We start from the raw sequence: 20,627 nt of genomic DNA on the forward strand, positions 1-20,627 counted from the left end.
GACACTCCTTAAATGAGGACAGTTCTCTGCTCTAAATTACTTTCTGTTGTTTTGGAAGCCCTGAGGGCAGGTGTGTGGAAGGGAGGCCCTGCGATAGCCAGCTGAGCATCAAGCATGTGTACTGCTTAACACACCTGTGGTTGGACACTCCCCCATCTTCTGGTAACTGGTGAGACACAGCACATGCAAGTATCAGCCCCCACCTCAGGAAACAAATGGGAGTGACCAGGAACAGTTGCACAGACATCCATAGTTACAAATCAAAAGACAATCACAAGTCAATACCCTTAGTGATACACTGGTGGGAACATGCACTGGCAACAGGGAGACTGGGCCTTCATAGTAGGTTTCAGATGCTATGAGATTACATCATTGGCTCTTGGCTGTGTGGCTGCTAATGGTATATTGATACATTGTAACAGGCTCTACACGTTAAGTTTAACCTAGAAGTAGGGCAATAAATGGCTGTTTTAGGACTAATGCAGGCCCTGGATTGTTTGGATGTAGATCTGTAACATTCCAACTCTTCGCTGCTCTAACCAGCCACTCGGTTGTGCAGATTGTGAAATAAGGGTGTGTGGCCGTCTTCTGGGGTTTGGGGCTTACTGTCAACACATAGCACATTAGTGACAATGGAAAGGCAAGCTTCTCTGACTAGAAGTAAAGTGTGTCTCATTCACCACTGATCCAGAGTCAGCCTGGCAGGTGAAGGCAGAAAGCGGGGTGCACAGGTCATAGAAACCCCACCGGAACACTCACTGCTGTTTGTGTAAAAATATGTAAATGTGTAATAATTGTTTGTGTAAAAAATGTAAACATGTATTAGAAACCATGGTGCGAGATAGAATATTTGTCTAGAGATCAATTTTCGATAGGTCAAGAGCAAGTTTAACAATTTTTATTAATAGTAAAAAAAACGCTAAATAGAAATAAAGTGAAAGATGAAAGACCCGAAGACTGAAGGGTGTTGAAGCCACTGCGGTTGAAGATGATGACTGTGGTAATGGTTTAGGGGTTCCAGACTACAAGGGTGCTGACTCCTCTAATCTGTTTCACGCCATGCCTAGGAAGCCCTGGATTTTGTCGTTTTTGTCTTATATCTCTGAACACACCAGAGACCTGAGCCCTGGGCGGTTTGTTTTGGACTTGGGTCTCCCGCTCCACTGAGCCCAGATGTTCCTGCAGCTCAGCTCTGCCCGGTGGCAGGGGTGGCAGGGCTCTGCTCTTCGCAAATTTGAGAAACTGAAAGACAGAGAGCTTTGCCAGCCAATCCCTGCTTTCCTGCCCTCCTGACCTCCACCAATCCCTGCTTTCCTGCTTCCCTGCCCTCCACCAATCCCTGCTTTCCCGCCCTCCACCCAGCCAATCCCTACTTCACCGTCCTCCACAGACAGACCACCGGTTCCTCTGCATCTGACTGCACTTGCTTCTTCAGTGACAAGCTGATCACCAACTTCACTCCAGGGAGCAGTAGTTCCCAGGATAATTAATTTCCCTCATATTGTGCAGCTACTGGCTTTTAATTCTGTAAAGTTGCCATGTTTGCAAGAGCTACTTCTTACGCACGTCCTCTTGGTTATTAAATGCCAACCACATTTGTTTACAGATAAAACCAAGTTAATTAAGTATTGTATCTACGTTGGCAAGAGATGAAAGCACTGTGGTCTCTGTAGACTCCAGCCCTGTGTTGGCCTTCAGTTGTGTGCTGCAGGGAGGGCCCTGGTAGAGCATTACAGTTAGAAAGGGGACCATCTCCAGGAGCTCACTCCCCAGCCCTCACCCACTTGGGGTTCTTGCAACACCTGGAAAATACTGAAGCATGGCAGTTTCCAGCAAGGAGCAAAGAAAGGCTGTCACGATTACAGCCCCCTTCCAGGGATACATTTGCACAGTGACACAGTGCAAGCAGAAGGGACCCACTTTGGGGGATGTAGGCCTAGGGCTCACAGCACCTTGTTCCATCTCCTGCGTACAGAGGGGACCTTGATTTTGTCCATGGTTGCACACTAACAGTGTCTGCAAAAACAGGCTCCCAGAAAACAAAAGTCACATGGCAAGATTTAAAAGTCTGATCCTGCAGCCAAGATCAGGATTCTTCATGAGTAGCTTGCAGGAAGGAGAGACTTGAACCCAACTCGCAGTACTGTGGGGCTGATAGCTCTCGGATGGACGCAGGCGTGGGTCCTGTTGGGCGGAATTGATTTCCATGTGCCTGCCGCCCCAGGCTTCTAGACACAGCTCGGGGAGCAGAAATGGAAATTTGGTTGAGTGCCCTCCACGTGGCACTGAGCAGACACTGGTCTAAGAAGCTGCACTTGGGGCTCTGTCTGGGCGTGGAGCAATCTCAACCTGAAGTTCCCATGGGGGCAGGGCTCCTGAATGGACCCAGAGGCTGGTGGTCTCCGTTCTTGGTCTCCCAGACACCACTGGGGGATGCGGAAGAACAGAGACACAAGAGGAAGGACGGGAGAGAAAGAAGCCCTGACAGTGCCCCTCGGGAAAGAGACTCTGTTACGGCATTGGCTTGGTTGGTTCAAGGCTGGCTTGTTTGAGTTGGCAGGGCTCCGTGACTGGAACGCAGAGAGGACTTCTGGCAGCTTGGCCCATTAGTTAGAAGCCTTCTTCATGGTTCCCCGTGGTGGGTCCCCAAAGACACAAGGAAGTCCATGGTGTTAAAAGATTTATTGTCATGGCAGATGGTGAATGAATCTGGTTGTATCCCCACCTCTCTCAGGGCAGACCTGAGTTAAATAGGGAGGGAGGATGGAGGAGGGTCTGGGAAAAAATGATTAATTGGCTACACCCTCTGGCCTTCAGGTATCTCATTAATATGGAAATCTCTTGAGGCTGAAGCCTGTAGCCACGCCCTCTACCTGTGGAGGGGCTGGTAGGGACGTTGCCCTACGTGACTGAAAGGCGCGGATCCATGGAGATCTTTGCCACATGTCAGGAGCCTGGAGTGGAGTCTGGGGGTGTGGTGAGATATATGCAATCCCTCACAGGCATGGACACCTGTTGGGTCTCCAGCTATCTCCAGCCAGTGCTCTACCAAAAACCAAGCCATCCTTTCACGGTTCCACACTGTGCCTTGCATAGGGCATCTTTCCCCAGCCTGTCAGTGTGCTTGAGCATCTGCTCCACATTCATCCCATAGAATGAGGTGCTGTAACACCTGCATGACCTCGAGCTTCCAAATGACGTCATAATAGACAGGGACAAATGATGTCATAATAGGCAGGGACAAATGATGTCATAATAGGCAGGGACTGATCTTCTATGTCCACCCCGATCCCAAGCTACTTGCGAGCCATAGACAAGAGGAGGAGATAGCCGGTTCCTGGTTTAACCAAAACATTGTTCCTACTTAGAGGCTACCAGAGAGGCAGTACAGATGACTCAGCTCTGGAAATGATGGACAGGTTGGTGGCCATACCCTCTACCCTGGGGCCAAGAAAAGCCCTTCATGCTTGGCCTGTTAATTCTCTAGTATCACACAGTATACCCCAAAAGATGGCCACCCTGCCACCCTGTGGTGAGGTGTCCTGCCCTGTCTTCAGGTGTGAACGCTCTGATGCCCCTGTGTGCTGAGGTGTCCTGTGCTATCTTCTAGATGTGCAAGTCCTGCACTCTCTGTGGTGAGGTGTCCTGTCTTTCAGGTTTGCATGTTCTAGGGTCTATTCTGGGATATTCCTGTCTTCCAAGTGTGGATGCTGTGGGGCCCCTTGTGCTGAGATGTCCTGTCTTGCAGGCATATTTGATCCCTGAATCCCTGTCAGCTGCTACCATGAGATACACCACAGAAATCAAGAAGTCCCCACCACACCTCCTGAAGAAGTTTGCAGGTAACATGGAAGAGGCTGCTGGGGCTGTTTGCATGGAGAATTTGGCCATCAGTGCCATCTGGCTTATCTGACCAAGGGAGGCAGGGAAATGTATTTCCAGGTAACCCCAGGGGGCCGTCTTGAGATCTCTGAGTCTTGAGTCATTACAGAGCAGCTGCTTGGGATTTTTCACACCAGCTTACGAAACAACAAGGAGTTCCAGGGCTTTCCGTTGGTTATGCTCTTCAGTCACTTTTAAACTCTTACCTCAGAAGTGGCTTTTATATAATGAATTCTTTTTTCAACAAGGAAGCACACCTTGCCCCACCACTAGATATCTAAGTAGGTATTAGACACTTGATCCTTGAGTATGGAAGCCATGCAAAAATATGATTTTCTCAAAGGCACTTTGGCTGTACATGGTATAATTGCATTTACTTTAAATCAGACAGGAGAACCTTCTAGAATTTCGTGCTTCCCAGGAGGAGCCTCAGACCACTGGGTACTCATGACGGGGCTGTCTCCTTCCCTCCCATATCTCACTGTTTGAAACTTCTTTTTTCTTTTCTTAATGGAGCATGTATTCATGCATTGCTATTATGTCACATGACATGGAGGAAGAGAGAAGAAATGTGTTCATCTTTTGTTTGTCTCCCTAGGGAGGCAGGCCAAGGGCTTTTCTATGGGATTCCGTGAAGGAAAGCCAACTTCTCCCTAGAGGTCGGGAGTGTGAGGGGAGGCTCAACTCCAGGGTGGGGTTGGGGAAGCACTATTCCATGCTGGGGCTGGGTACCTCCACAGGCAGAAGACTCTTAATAGGGCTGATTGTGATTTCTGATTCAGAACAATCGAGTTACGAAACTGTAGGCTGACTGGGGCCACAGAGAGCAGCAGAAACTCAGGGCCAATGCTCTGTGTGTTTGGCTAAGACTGAGTGGTGTTGTCTCCCAGAAGAAAAGCAGTAGCTATGACAAAGGATGGAGGAACCCTGTCCTCAAGGTCCTTGTGGGCAGCCTCTTGGTCTCTGTCTACAACCATGAGCCCTGGGGAACTATCTTGGAGGGGTGGGGATCAGTACCCACCTACCTCTGCAAGAAGTTCCTGGGAGCTGTTGGACACTGGCCCTGAAAACCTAAGCTTGGGGCTGGAACACCCCACTCCAGGTTTCAAGGCCCAGGTGAGGGGAGACCTCAGGATACAGGTAAGCTGAGTTTTGGATTAGGAGGTTGTCTTAGGGGTGTATAAGGTATCTAGGAACTGCTGAGCTGCAGCCTGGGGGCAGGAAATAATCCCCACTTGGTGTCCAGATTTCCTGGTGTCCCCAAACTGTGGACTGATGCTTTTCCTGTCTGCTGGCCTTCTAGCTTGGACCACGATAAATGACAGGGACCATGCTCCCCATGTCCCTTCCAGCCTCAAAGGCTTGTTGAAAAAAATGTAGCGAGGTGAAGCTAGGTTTTCTTTCTGCAACGTCGGAATTTTTTGAATGACAGTACATTCCAATTTCGACAGCTCTGCTGGCGGACTTTGTCCAGCACTTTCACTCTCCCGGCCAATTGAGCATGGATTCTTATATTTCAGTTGTAACTATTAAGATCAGATGGCACATCCACACAGTAAAACATATCTGTGAATATATTATATGTTATATAATATATTAATATTTATTATATGTTAATATTAATTTTATTAATTATATATAAAATAATATATTAATATACATTAATATTTACTGTTTATATACATATACCATATATAATTATATGTGTGTATGCACACACACACACACATATATATGTATATATACAGGACACCTCTGTAATTTACATATATATATTACAGAAGGGGCAACAAAGGGCTACACAGGGCTCAGGAGAGTTCAAGGACTTCCAAAGAGGAGCAAGAGGAGAATCTGGGGGAGCTGATAGGGATGCAGAGGCTTGGGGTTCAGGGCAGAGTTGAACTACAGCAGCAGAGTTGAGCTGCGGGCACAAGATATGGTGGAGACTGGAACAGTGAAAGGTGACACTGAACAGTGAACTGACAACTGAGACGACATCATCAGTTGGCACCCAGCTGAGCTAAAGCCCCTGAGACTGCTGGGAGTTGTCTGTTGGTCCAGATGCACACTGGGGTGGTCAGGCAACAGGTCAGTGGTTCTGCTGCTACCGTAGTGTGAGGTGTCCTTGAGGGGTCCAGGTAAGGGCGTGACACCTTCCCTGTGGTGTGTCCAGCTGTTTGTCTGATCTTCAAGCATCCAGGCATCCTTTTCATCCTGGTTTCTTCCCATAGTCTGTGCACATAGCACCCTGAACACACCTGGTCTTTCTACTTTTAGGGGTAAGTCAGTCTGTCCCACCTAGGTGGCTCCTGTCACCTGGTACTACTGTTCCCTCAGATTCAGTCTTCCTTCATCCTCAATGTGGAGTCTCTCAGGGAAAGGCAAAGCCCGAGGAGCCACAGCTTTATGTAGCGGAGTAACCCAGAGCAGGACAGAGCCTGATGTCAACCCAGATGGAGGCACAGAGGCTGGGAGAATACCTGGCAGGGAAGAACCCAGCTAGTCCATGCTGGCCCTGTTATCTGTTCTTCTAGACCCTTGCCTAGCCTGGCCTACTGTCTCCCTTTCAGAAAGCATCCTGAGAAGGATCCATGGATGTCAAATGTCTCCTAGGCCAAGTCTGCATAGGTAGCCAGCTCTTAAACTACCCTGTCATGAGTAAGATGAGTTGGGCCTAAAACAGACACACATGTTGGTGTCTTTCCACAATGTCAGGTTAATTGGTTGACAGTGTATCCACAAGGTATGTTGCAGTTGCAGTGGCAGCCGTTTATGAGATACTGGCTTTCCTGAGCCACCCCCATACCACACATCCCTCAGTAAATACATCAGGCGTCTCTCTATATTGCACGCATGTGGGTTGCTAAATAGATACTAAGGGTTAATGAGGCTGTAGCAGAGTTTCCAGAAGTTTTCTGGAGTGCCTGATTAAAATGTGGGTAGAGTCTATGTTGATAACAAATCCAAACCAGCTCCAGGGAAGAAGCCGCTGCCTTGAGTCAGAACGCTGCGGGTCACGAGCTTGAGAGCTCCGTTGTGGAGTTGAGTCTGGCTGCAGAGGCGAAAGCGGAAGACCCTGTTCAGACGAAAGACTGATCATTGGGTACACAGCAAGCCCACAAGGTTGAACAGGCAGATGGACAGACAGCCATTGAGTAGGTCACATCATAGTGGGAACAGGACCTGCTTGTCAGTCCTTAACTCACATACTAATGGCAGTTGACAGGCCATTGGGGTATAGGGTCTCCATTTCATTGGGGTGGGGGAAAGGGGAGGAGGTTACACCCTTCCCTGGGTCTGGCCTGTACCATAGGTTCTTGGGCCTAGTTTCTGTGTTAAGATTTGAACATGTCCATGAGTCATGGACATGTTACAGTCTCAGATTCACCCTAGTGAGTTTTTGAATGGCACTGTTTCCGTTCTGAAGACTAAGTCCTTTGTCAGTCAGTTTATGCTGTGTGGGTGGAGCCAGACACATGGTGCCCTGCCCAGGGGTGTGGTCCTCTCCCATCCTCAAAGCAGAATTCAAAAGTCACTTGTAAAATGGAGTCTCTCTGGGCAAAGTGGTCTGAGAAAACAATTTTATACAACATGAAGTAACTTAGAGCACGGCCAGGAGTTGATCAACATACCCTCACTCCTGGGGATCTCTGAACCTTCCCACTGCCCTTGCTGGGTGTGAGTCCTATCCCCTTGTCCAGGCACAAAGTTTTTCTATCCTCAGGTGTGCTCCCTGCATGCTTGGGGGTGGGGTCCTGTCTGACAAGGTCCTACAGGGACACTGTGCATGGCTGTCCAAAGTGGGAAAACCTGGGTAATGGAGATGGGGCTTTCCTGAGACAGGGCAGGCAGAGGCTGCCTCCAGAGGCAAGGCCGAGGGATGAGCATCCTTTATTGGGCTTGGCCTTTGTCTGCCTGGTAAGTCTAACCTGTCTGTTAAGTTGATCTGCATATTCAATTTCATGTTGCCACGACAATGAAATTGTTTCTGTAAACGGCTGTGCACTGTGTCTATGTCATCCCTGTGCCTTCTGGGAGGCCTATGGAGAGTAAAGTGGGCCTAACTGAGTTGTCCTGAGCCAGAGCAACACAGAACACGATGACCTTTCATGTCTCCAGTTCCCTGAGAGTCCAGCTTGGTCTTGCAGCTTAGCTCTGTGTCCTTGGAGGTCCATTCAGGAGGGCAGTTCCCACACATGACTTCTCTGGGGAATTGGACACTGGCACCTGTGTCTGTGACTTCTAACAAAGGAGCTACCACTGCGATAGCACTTCGTTCACATAAGCCTGTGCCTGGCTCTTATCAGTTCAGCTAGAGTAGCAAGCTCATAGCCCCAGGATCCTCCTGTCTTTGTCTTCCCCAGAGTGGGGCTCGACCCTCTGGCTTCAGGCTGAACACTGGACCTGTGTGACTTGTTTACCACTAGGTCCTGTCAGCTGCCACCACCACTGAAGTACCACGTTTTCCAAGTCAAAACCAGTGCGTGAGGGAATAGTCTCTCCTGTGTCCTTTCTTTAATCTTCTTCCCAGCACAGGGCCACCATTTTCCCTTCCCAAGGGGAGGGGGCTCCATATTTTGTCTCTTCAGGATCTGTTTCTAGTGATGTGCACGTATCTGTGTGTGACTGTTTGACTGTTTGATCTGAGTACAATATCAGCAGACCAGAGGTGCAAAATATTCCGCAGCTGGAGTCAGAGGTAGTCATGAGCCTCCCTGCCCTGCCGAGTGTTGGGAATCTAGTTTGGGTCCCTACAAGATATTCACCTTTTACAAGATCTTCACCTCTGGCCTTAGAGCCGTCTCTCCAGTCCCAACTTCTGTCTTTTGGATTCAGTTTCTAAATTAGGGCACAATCCTCAACCCCACACTGCTAGCAAAAGCTCATGCTGACCCTCAGTGTGCATATTGCACGGAATGACCCGGCCACCCCAGTGGTCATGTGTTAGCCATCTCGGATGCCTGGTTGGAGCCCGTGCCTGGCTTGTCTCAGCTGAAATGCCTTATCACCCCGATCCTCAGCGGCCTTTGTATTATGCTCAGTAATTAACTTTATGTTATTTTGTTCAGAAACTTAATTCTATCCTCATCTCAAAGGGAGATTCTCATAATTAATGGAATTAACTGAACCTCAGTTCCCTCTGGCAGACTCCCAGCGTACCCCGTGACCACCCCGCCTTGTTTTCTGCCAACTCAATGCTGTGTCTGTCTGTGCCTTGCAGTTTGTGACATCCCTCTGTATAACATCTGTGACTACAACGTCACCAGAGACCACTGTAGGCAGCTCGGGTGCTGTTTCTACAAGGGCGTCTGCTACCAGAAAGCTGTTCCCAGTAAGTGATCCGGTTCTGGTCCATTGTTTGTGTCCCGTCCCATCCGCCACAACCTCATACACCTCTGCTCTGTGCAGAGTGGGAGGGGCTTCTCACCACTCTCCTTCCTGGAAAAGGCTGGGATTATGAAGACTGGGTATGAGAATGTCCCTACCAAGACAGCTACTGGACACAGGGTGCTGCTGGCTGCAGCCAGCTGAGGGCCTGATTGGGCCAGGCTGGTGGTGTCTAGCCAAGGATGGCTGAGAGACGCGATGTGACTGGGTTTCTCCTGAGATCATTTTAGTGTCACATGAAAACACAATACAGTCCTGAGATCAGGCTTGGACTATCCAAGGAGCTGCAGGGCTAGCTGTTTACTCTGTCCCACCCACCCGCCTCGCTCCTGAAGAGCCATTTCTAGACATCCTCGATATCTGTGAGGAGTGGGAAGGAACAGAGGAACCATAAAGAACCAGGTTGTTGTAGTGAAGGACTGTGTTCATTCGGCCTCTGGGAGATGTTTTCCCATGTCGGGACTTGGGCTTTCTGAATTACTAGAATTGTCTAAAGCACCACCTCCAAACCTTCATTAAATTTCACTTGGAGGCTCCTGTATGTCTTCAGTCTTGATAGCTTTCAGAAGGGTAATTATGGAAACTATGTATGATGAATCCACTCTTAATTTCCGTTAGAGAACAGGGGTAAACACTCCGAGGCCAGGAAAGACTGTACTGGCCACGTAGCAGAAGTGGGGACCTTGGTGTGCTGGCCTCCAGCCCCTGTCCCTCTGCACAGTGCAACATGTTCTTGGGTACCTCCTTCCTTCCCGTTCCTTCTCCTACTAAATCCCCAGTTAGAGTGAATCCTCCCACGCAGCGCTGTGTACCCTTCCCTGTGTATGTACATGGCTTTGGAAGTCAGGGAAGAGTGATCAATATGACCTATCAAATGTGCTGCCTCGCACCAGGAGGAGCTGGAGGAAGCAGACAGGAGCACACTTTCTTAGATCAGTGTCATGGAGACTGGGCCTTTAGGCCTCTGATAGCAAACAGACTTCTCCCAAAGAGATCACAACAGACACATCATTAGCACACACGAGGACTCGCTGCTCACAGCACGCCTTTAGGTCTTGACTTTAGAAGGCTCAGGGCCCTTCTCACTCTAGGGGAAGAGTGGCTCTTGCATACCAGGACCCATTTCTGCCTTTTGGCCAAAACAGTCATAGCTGGTGTTTTTTTTTATTATTTCTGTTGAGAAGAAATGGTCATTCTATAAAATTCATTCTTTTCCAGTGCTGGCAACAGATCCTAGGGCTCACACATGTCAGGCTAGTGCCCGCCTAAAGTCTACCCTAAGAATTCAGTTCATGGGTTTTAGTGTGTTCACAAAGTCAGACCGCTTTTAACCCCATCTGACCTGAGGACATCTTGTCAAACCTGCTAGCACTCACCCCTCTCTTCCTTCAGCCCCTATGGATTTGTCTATGAATTTACCTGTTCTTCATACCAGTGGAATCACACAATGTAGGGTTCCTTCACAGGCTTGATCTCCCCTAGTGCCTCTTCTCTGGAGGAGTGGTTGGGGTATGTTCTGTGGAGGTTATATGTCAGCCTTACTGATAACCATTACACACACACACACACACACACACACACACACACACACACACACACACACACGAATACACATACACATGTGCGCACATACACGCACACATACACACAGAGATTTCTCTGTGTGCACACGTCTGTCTCTGTGTATGCATGTACATATGGGTGCCCGTGGAGGCCAGAAAAGGTCATTTATCCCCTGGAGCTGATGTTAACAGTGGTTGCAAGACACCTGATCTGGGTGCTGGGAACCTAACTTAGGTTTTCCCTTAAGTGTAGCATGCACTCAGTTTTTAAAAGAATTTTTTTTTTTTTTTTTTGGTTTTTTCGAGACAGGGTTTCTCTGTGTATCCCTGGCTGTCCTGGAACTCACTCTGTAGACCAGGCTGGCCTCGAACTCAGAAATCCGCCTGCCTCTGCCTCCCAAGTGCTGGGATTAAAGGCGTGCGCCACCACCACCCGGCAGAATTTTTAACTTTTAAAATTACAATGTCACTTTCCCCTTCCCTCCCTCCAGCCTCTCCCACGTATCCCTCTTGCTTTTCTTCAAATTCATGACCTATTTTTCTTTGTTATCACACACATAGATGCCCACACAGACACAGACACACACAGACACACAGACACAGACACACAGACACACACACACACACATTCCCAAATTATATAACTGCAAATGGTCATTCCATGTAGTGTCCTTACATGCATGTGACTTTGGGCCTGACCGCTGTGCACCAAAGAGTTAGTTTGTGGGTTCTTCCCTGGGGAAGACGACTTCTCTTTCCCTCAGTGTTCACGTTCCTTAGCTGTGGTCCTCTGTCTAGGGTTGGACCCCATGAGATGTTCCCCATCCGTTAGCATGTCTGTTGGTAATCGCTTTGTTCAGATCATGTTTAGGCCGCCACGTTGGTGTGGTTTCCTGGGTGTAGCTTTGACATGTCTACTTTGACATGTCTAGGAGACACAGTCTCCCAGCATCTCCTTGTTCCTCTGATGCCTCCTTTCCCACCATAGTCCCTAAGCCTTGGGTGGGGACTTGCATTGTAGAAGCCACATGTGGGCCTCAGTACCACATGGTCTCTTGCTCTCTGCATTCTGATTGGTTGTAGGTTTCTGTGTTCTAAGAACTTGAGCAAAGTTGCATTAAAAAAAATGAACTGACTCGTTTGGCAGAGGAGCTTTTGGGACAGGGGAGTGTTGAGCTCAGTGCCAACAGAACAGGTGCAACAATGAAAGAGGTCAGCACCACTCATGAGACCCCCGGGTGGCACTGGGACAGTAGGAAAGTCATGAAGGCAAAGCCCCTACCCATCAGAGGTGCCATGAAGTGAAGATCCAAATTCATTTGAAGGAAGAAAGTTTAATAGGTTCCTTCAAAGACAACAGCCCGGGGGAATAATGTTCTCAGAATCAGCATGCAACTGATACAGCTATGGTACAAGGGGGCCATGTTACAGCTAGAGCTGTCGGAAGAACTTGGTAGCATCAGCCACATGGTATTGGCTTTGCAGGCAAAGCTTAAGTAACACTGGACACCCAAGGATAGTGGAGATGCCAGGATTGTGGGGCAGAGGCCAAGGAAACCTCTAGGCATGGAGTAGAAGTAGCCTGAGAGAGAGACTGTGTGTGCTTTGGGTGGCGTAATTGGAGGATAAGGCTATCTAATTCCCTGGAACCAGCCAGTTGCATCACGAGTCACAGATGTTGCACATGGCCTTGCAGGATTTGTGTTTGCCCTGCTAGTATTTCTCCTTGGTTAGGCCTAGTCATGTCTTGATATACCCAGGTCCTTCCATTTCGGAACGGACATATTTATTCTGTGCAACATTTCTGTACAACACTGTTGTATGTTGGAAGTATGTAGCTTGTTTTTTTTTTTTTACTTTATAGGGGCTCACCGTTGAGAGATTGCCTTGACTCTGGAATGAGACGTGGACTTTTTAGACTTTAAGCTGCTGTAATTGTTAAGGACCTCGGGGCCTTTTGAAGTTGGATTGTATTTTGCATTCTGAGATGAACATGAGACTTTGGGGATAGGAAACAGAAGGAGGCGATGACCTAGAGTGATGTGTTTGGGTATCAAGTTAACAAGAACAATGGGGTCAGGCCGTTCAGTGGTCAATGTGATGAGCTCTAGAATCATCTGGAGGATAGCATTTGGGCATACCTTTGGGGGTCATCTTGATTACATTAACTGAGATGGTGAGACCTGTCCACAGTGGGTGGCGCTATTCCCCAGGGTAGGATCCTGGACCATATGACAGTGACAGTGAGCTGAGCCCGGGCATTCATCCCCTTCTGCTTCTCCGGTATGGATGCAGCATGACCAGCTCTGCCTTCTTGACTTCCCCACCATGATGGATGGTGCCCTTGATCTGTGAGCTGAAATAAACCCTTCTTTATACTGCATAGGCAGGGGGTTTCATCATAGCAACAGGACAAGGACTAACAGTCCTTCTGCAACTGAGAGTGCCTGGAAAGCTCTACAATCAGAGCTTTGAGAAGTAGGAGGAACAAGCATCCACAAGACATTTAAGAAGAGTGTTCAGTCATTTCCACAGAAGCATGTGAGGCACGTTCAGTTTCTAGTCCAAGAGCTGAGTAGTTAACTCAGTTGCTACATACCCTGTGAAGTAGAATCCCAACAGTGGGGCCTGGGGAGTTGATGCCTCAAGGCAGACGCCCTCTTTGGAGATGTATCTAGATAGCCACTGCTTTTTTAAATATGCTGTGTCCTCTGGACAACCTTCTGGTAGATTTTTAAGAAGTCGTTAGTGATGTTGTGAGTGTGTGTGACACCCATTGCTTACACGAGGGCCATAACCAGTCACTTACTCGAGAACAAGCCACGGTCTCTGTAGCATCTTAGTTGTGGGTTCCTTCAGGAATCCAGAAAACAGCACAGAGTCTTGGGAGCAAGGGATCACATCATTATGTCATGGCATACTGACCCTCAGTCCATCTTCCCCCTAGTCGTCAACATGCGTGTGGGCGCTACTTTTTCTTAACTTCTGACATCTTTCGTGTTAAGAGGTGGGGCCATCTGTAGGAAGATTCTGGGCAGTGAGCCCTACATTTGGGTTCTCACTGTGCCCTCAATTTTTTTTTCATTTCTTTGACATCTTTCTCTTTCAAGGCAGCAAATGAGCCTGTGTGCTGTGTAAGTTGTAGGATTCAGTGACAGGGTATTATGAGTTCTTTGTGCATATAATTCCATGTTATGAAAACCTTTCACCAACTTCTTAAATAGGCTGGTTTGAAGTGCACATTGTGTTATGGCATAATCTGTATTATTAAGAATATGAACTTGGGGAATTAGCATTAGATATTTCAAAAAGGAACTGGGGAGCTAGAGGGGGAAGACTTGCCTTCATTCTTCAGTCTTGATTTAGGGCATATTATTTAATATGTCACTTCTTCTAAGTATTTGACTTCAGTTGCTTCATGGGACTTGCTGAGATGATTTCAAAACTTTTGTTAACTCTGCTGGGGAGACGTTACCCTTGGGAAAATAACCCTTTCTTCTGCCTGGGGAAGAGCAGTCACAATATATGACTCCTGACACACCACACATGTGGCTTCTCACAGCCAGATGCTGTGCAGAGGAACGCACAGAGTCCTGTCTATTGCTTCTGTTAGCTTGACAGCAGGGCCGAGAGACCACTACCACATATGGAAGGTGCCTATACTATAACATGAAAATATATGTGCCATGCTCACGTGTGGTTCTGATTTTATCACTCTGGGATTCAAGAACTTGTGGGGTTTTACCTGAAAGCCCTTAATTCAGCCATGAACACATTTCCTGTCATTTGATTCTGAGGGCTCCTCATGACACACTTTGTACTGTGTCGATTTATGCTGTAGTAAGTTGCCCCCAAAGTTCAGAGTCTTGAAGCAACAGCTCACAGGCTTCTCTGGGACTGCCACTAGGCATTACAATAAACATAGTAGCCAGGCTTATGTTTCCATAGTCTCTGTTAGTTGGGAGGCTCTGCTCCTGGTGAGACTGGAATAGCCAGTTTTTGGTGTCTGCCTTAGGGCTCACATCAGTATGAAATGGAAAGACTTGAGCTGACATACTGAGCTGCTGGGTTCAACCCTTGTTCAGCTCTCAACTTCTGCCCTCACATAAGGGATCCTGAAGTTCTGCCTCCTCCTGGAGAACCTCAAACTAGTCAATGACCATGGGTCCTGATGGAATCTTGCCCATTGCCTAGGGAGCAACTTGCTCTGTAGCTGTGTTGTGAATTGAACTCTATGCTGTTTGGGGGCTAGTGTATGTGGTCTGTCTTGTCAAGGAAGTTGCTTTAGTTTTTCTTCCTGTCGCTGAGACAGAACATGCTGACCAACTTGGAAGAGGGAGATCTGGCTTTCTCTTTCAGGTCACAGACCCAGGAAACTTGAGACAGGAACCCAGAGGCAGGAACCATGAAGGAATATTGCTTGCTGGTTCCCTTGGGCTTATTCTCAGCTAGCTTCTTTATACAGCCCAGGATACTTGCCCTGGGGATGACACCACCCACAGTGGGCTGGGCTCCCTCATATCAATTAACAATCCAGAAAACCTTTCACAGTCATGCTTATACCAACTTGATACTGACAGTTACCCAGTTGAGACTTCTTTTTTTTGTATGTGATTCTAATCTGTCCAGTTGACAGGTAACCAGGGCAATCCACCTCTTCTCAAACGGACACACATACACAACACTTTAGGCCACAGTTTTTTATTTTTGTCCCAAAGATCTATGATAATATTAGAATAGAAAACACAGCCCAACAGAAGAGTCCCATGGTGTCTAAACATTTCAGCACTTAAAACGTCCAAGGGCTCTGGGGTTGGAGAGATGGTTCAGTGTTTAAGAGTACTTGTTGCTCTTCTAGAGGACTCAGAATCAGTATCCAGCACTCACAGGGTGGCTCACAACCATCTGTAGCTCCAATTCTAGAGAACCCAATACCCTCTTCTGACTTCAATGGACACCAGGCATGCACGTGGTACACACATGCACACACACTCATACATACATACACACAGACACTCATACATACATACACACAGATACACACACACACACACACACACACACACACACACACACACACACACACTTGCAGGCAAAACACTTATTAAAAAAATCCAAAAGAACCCCAAGTTTCTTAAAGACTCTGAGGTCTCCTAACTGTGGACTTCTGTAAAACAAAGCAAGTTAAATATGTTTTATTCCAAAAGAACCATGGTATAGGAACACTCAAACTTAAGAAGAACCAAGATCAAGATTCTATAGTTCAGTGTTTGGCATCTACCAGAAACTCACTCATGATCTTTCAGCTTTGAAGGCTTTGAGCAGCCACGCCTCCCCAGCTCTGTCATCTTCAGAATATGGAAGTTGTCTTGAATGTTCAGGCCAGCTACACTCCACACTTGCTGTTTTTCTTGGTGGACATCAAATGGTCCTGGCATCTCCAATATCCTGGGGGCTTCACTGTAACTTATCTACCTTCAGCCATGGCCTCTCTTGTCTTCTCTTTAGGGACTCTGACCCGGCCACATGGTACCAGACCTCAGCTGCTTTCCCTCAGTCCCTCAACCTTGCATCTTGCAGTATGAGTGTGGGTGACTTTTTACACACTGCCAAGTTCATCTTCCATCATGAGATGTGGTCTTGAACGTCTTAGATGACGTCTAAGTGTTGACTTGGAGGAAATGCCCCAAAAAACAAAGGACATTATCACCTCAATGGTGATCTCTTATTAGTCACCAATGATTTCCAGCCTTAGCCTGGCCAGAAATCACAGATTCTCAGTTCAATTTTCTCACACATAGAGTGTTTGAAGCTTCACAAGCTAGGGCTCCACTGTGTTATTCTCAGCGTTATTTTCCAAGTTCCCACAACAACAGCCCATTAGGCTCTGAACACTCACTGGATTTTGTAGCCCAAAGTTCCAAAACCACCTGCAATCCTCTAACAAACTAATCTAAAGACATAAATAATTGCACGGTCAGGTCCATAACAGCAACATACTACTTAAGTCCTGGTACCAGTTTCTGTTCTAGTGTCTTTTCTATTGATGTAACAAAACATATTTTCCAAAAGCAAGTTAGGGAAGTAAAGGGTTAATCTGACTTACATTCCTAGGCTGTCATTCATCCATTTGGAGAAGTCAAGGCAGGAACCTAGAGGCTGGAACTATGGAAGAATACTGCTTGTTGGCTCATTCAGGCTTACACACAGTTAGCTTCCTTACACAGCCCAGGACCACCTGCCTAGTGAATAGAACCACCCATGGTTGGCTGGGCCCACAGACCACCTTGATAAAGGCAGTCAGTTGAGACTCTTGCTTCAGATGAGTCTAGTCTATGAAAGTTGATGGTTAATGCTAACTAGGACAAGAGTCTTTGTAGGTGTGATTAGTAAAGAGACTGTCACACTGAAGCAAGGTGACCCCGACAGGCCCCATGTCTTCAAAGAGAAAAGACACAGAAACCCAGAGGAGCCAAAGATCACCAGAAACCACCGGAAGCCATAACGAAGTAGGCTGAGGATTCTTGAAGCCTTTAGTGAGAATCAGGTCTGGGAGATGCCTTGATTTTTACTCGTGGTTCCAGACCCTGTATAGTAACAAACACCTGCTATCTAAGGCCGCTGTTGCAGAAATGTCCTTCAAGGACATCACATCCAGCAGATCTTTCTTTTCCTGTCTGGTTAGGGACACCTAAGTTATTCACAGGGGGACAAGGGTAGGGGGCTTGAATGGAATCAAATCTCTTGGGTCGGATGTTGCCAGCAAGATAGTTTCTTTCCCTTTAGCGGATGGAAAACAGGATAGAGAACGTAACCATTAAAGCATCGGTGAGGGTGTGAATGTTGTGCCCACATAAGCTCCAACCTTTGGCCTCACACAACCCGGTGAAGGCAAGTATGGTGACAGCTAGAGAGGCTCTTCCTGACTAAGAGGCTTTGTAACATTGACTACCCCGTGGAGACATGTCGGACTCAAGAGCCCAGAGACAATGTTCTCTTAGCTGTGGCATCCTGACCCAGTGGGCTAACAGACTGGTGGGATGACAGTGAACTGTACTGGACCACACAGGGCCCCTCAGGATGGGACTGGTCCCCTCTCCTGACTACTTTGGGTCCAAATTCTAAGCCAGGGCTTGTCTCCCAGTTTACGTACAGGTGTTCTCCATCCTGATTGTGTTCATGGCAGGGGCCTTCATCATCACCATCATTTACAGGTGGGTGCTCTGAATTCTGTGTAGGAGGAGGAATGGTCTCAGGCGGGCATACGACCCCTGCTGTCTCCCTCATGTATCTGCTGTTGTTCTGGGTACATCTCCCCTTAGTGATAAAAGTGAGTCCCCAGCATTCGCTGGACGTCTGAGACCCTAAGAGCAGCGTTTAGTGCAATGGCTTTGTCAGCCTCTGCAACTACTGGTCCTGAGACCATCTTCTGCTACAGTGACCAAAAACAGCACCCAGGAGGTCCCATGGCTCATGCTAAGGGCTTTCCTTTGTCCTTAAACACTGTTGTGACAAAAATGGCTAAAAGGCCAATTTAAAGGAGGAAGGGTTTATTTCGACTCAGCCTGAAGGATACTGCTGCCAATAGTTAAGGTTGGTTTTGCCACCCTGATGAATCTAGTCTTGAGGTTCTGTCAGGCATGCTCTGTGGGCCGTTGGCTCAGTGATTCAGGATCTTGCCAAGTTGATAACACTAACCACCACAAACCTCACAGGACGCTTGAAACCCTGGCATGCCAGTGTTTGGTACACACTCAGAGGGACACCCTTTCCATCATTGTCCTGGAGATAGTGAAGCCTTAGACCACACAGCTGGTTTCTGTCTGCAGAGCAGGGCTGGTATTCAATTCGGCGTCCAGCTCTGGTGTGCCTGCTGTTCTTAAGGCTCTGTCCTGTGCTTGGCACAAAGCCATGGAGAGGATTCACATACCTCACCTAGCACACCTGCTCTAGCCTTTCGTGCAGCCAACTCAGCCGGTTTTGCAGCACAGTGTATACTTTCTTCCTGGGTTTTGCCTTAGGAGATGGAGCTGAGACCACGAAGCAAAGCATGTGGGTCTCATTCCAGAGCCTGTGCACAGAGCTCAGGGCAGGAGGCATTCGGGGCCAGGAGCTTCCGTCTCCTGGCTGCTTGGATGTGATCAAGCCTTTCTTCCTCAGGGTTGTACAGGAGATTAAGAGAGAGAGGGAGCTCTGCGTGGAGCCCCCGCCACCAGTCAAGACCCCTGAGGAGCCTGTTAAAATACCCACCCCTACACCCTCACCTTCAATCCCCTCTAGAGTCCCCTCCGTGAAGGAGCCTGAGGTAGAAGTAAAAAAAGGTAGGCTGGTGTGAGCAGTGTCTGGCTCTACTCTTGTGGCTCTTCCCTCTGTGCATGCTCACTGTCTTTGATGGCCCTTAACGGGAATGGCAAACACTGTTTACTTGCTTGTAGGTGACTCCAAGGAGGAAGTACAGACCACTTGTTGCTTTTGGACCAGAAAAAGTCCAGGTTAGAGAGAAGGATGTCCCGAAGGTGGCATCTTGTTGTGAGATGTGGGACGGTAAGATCTGTCTTGTCATGGAAGTCCCCAGGGCAAGCGGGCCTGGAAGACCCTTCCCTGCTAATCTGTGGATCTAAGACTGCCTGCAGGACACAGGTTCATCTTTCCCTTGGTGCCTTCTGTGTTGAGACAGGGGATATGAAGACCTCCTGCTGAGGTTTTGGTCCTCATGATATATTGGGAAACAGTGGCAGTACAGGCCTCTTACCAATTGGCTTCTGAGAAAACGCTTGTCACATGTTTATTTTATTCCAAACCCTTGCTAAAATCTCCTAAGGGTGCTGCATGTTGCATCAGAGAAACACTCAGATTTCCCCCCTGTCACCTAGCCCCAGCGACCACCTCACAACCAGAGAAGAAAGAAGACACCGGTGGCAGTGCTCCGCCTCCGGCAGCGCCTTGAATGTCTGCAACAGAGAGACCGTCTGTGAGGAAAAAAATAAAGGTGTGTTTTTTTTGAGTGTTGCTTATTGCTCTCTGCTGCCCTGTCCCTGGCCATGTTTCTACTTAGGAGAAAGAGCGTGCCTTTGGGTGCAGGCAGGGACTAGAATTAGTTTCTACAGCTCTGCCTGCCATTATTACTGAGACCACGAGGCAAGGACACTGTCATAACACAGACAGGCTACACAGTCCCTGTCTTATTCTGGGTTTCTATTTCTGCACAAAACATCATGACCAAGAAGCAAGTTGAGGAGGAAAGGGTTTAGTCAGCTTACATGTCCACACTGCTGTTCATCACCAAAGGAAGTCAGGACTGGAACTCACACAGGGCAGGCACTTGGAGGCAGGATGCAGAGGCCATGGAGGAGTGCTGCTTACTGGCTTGCTTCCCCTGGCTTGCTAAGCTTGCTTTCTTATAGAACCCAGGACTACCAGCCCAGGGATGGCACCACCCACAATGGGCCCTCCACCCTTGATCACTAATTGAGAAAATGCCTTACAGCTGGCTCTCATGGAGGCATTTCCCAAGGAAGGCTCCTTTCTCTGAGATAACTCCAGCTTGTGTCAAGTTGACACACAAAACTGTCCAGTTCAGTCCCCTTTTCAGAAGAAAGATCAAGGTTGCCACACAGATTCAGGGAGTCCATGACATGCCAGTGAAAGCTTTCTAAGGAGCTGAGGACACTTCAGGGAAGGGGGCAATCCTACTGTGGATATTCCAACCATCTCTAGCCATCGCCACCCCAAAGGTGCCCGTTCTTCTCTGATGCCTTACCCTGCGGTGAGAGCTTTCAGGAACTGCACAGCCAG

General features: G+C 48.1%; 1 protein-coding gene across 1 annotated transcript; it reads left to right on the forward strand.

Moving 5' to 3' along the window:
- The first annotated feature begins 3,298 nt into the window (after window positions 1-3,298).
- Window positions 3,299-19,779, forward strand: Tex29 (testis expressed 29). Its single transcript, XM_028766316.1, has 6 exons — window positions 3,299-3,419; window positions 3,749-3,842; window positions 9,104-9,214; window positions 17,977-18,046; window positions 18,993-19,153; window positions 19,706-19,779. Exons 2-6 carry the CDS (start codon window positions 3,785-3,787, stop codon window positions 19,777-19,779), a joined length of 474 nt encoding a protein of 157 aa, XP_028622149.1. The 5' UTR covers window positions 3,299-3,419; window positions 3,749-3,784.
- Window positions 19,780-20,627: the final 848 nt, after the last annotated feature.

This window comes from Grammomys surdaster, unplaced genomic scaffold (genome assembly GCF_004785775.1).
Source record: "Grammomys surdaster isolate TR1022 unplaced genomic scaffold, NIH_TR_1.0 167, whole genome shotgun sequence".
Classification (NCBI taxonomy): domain Eukaryota; kingdom Metazoa; phylum Chordata; class Mammalia; order Rodentia; family Muridae; genus Grammomys; species Grammomys surdaster.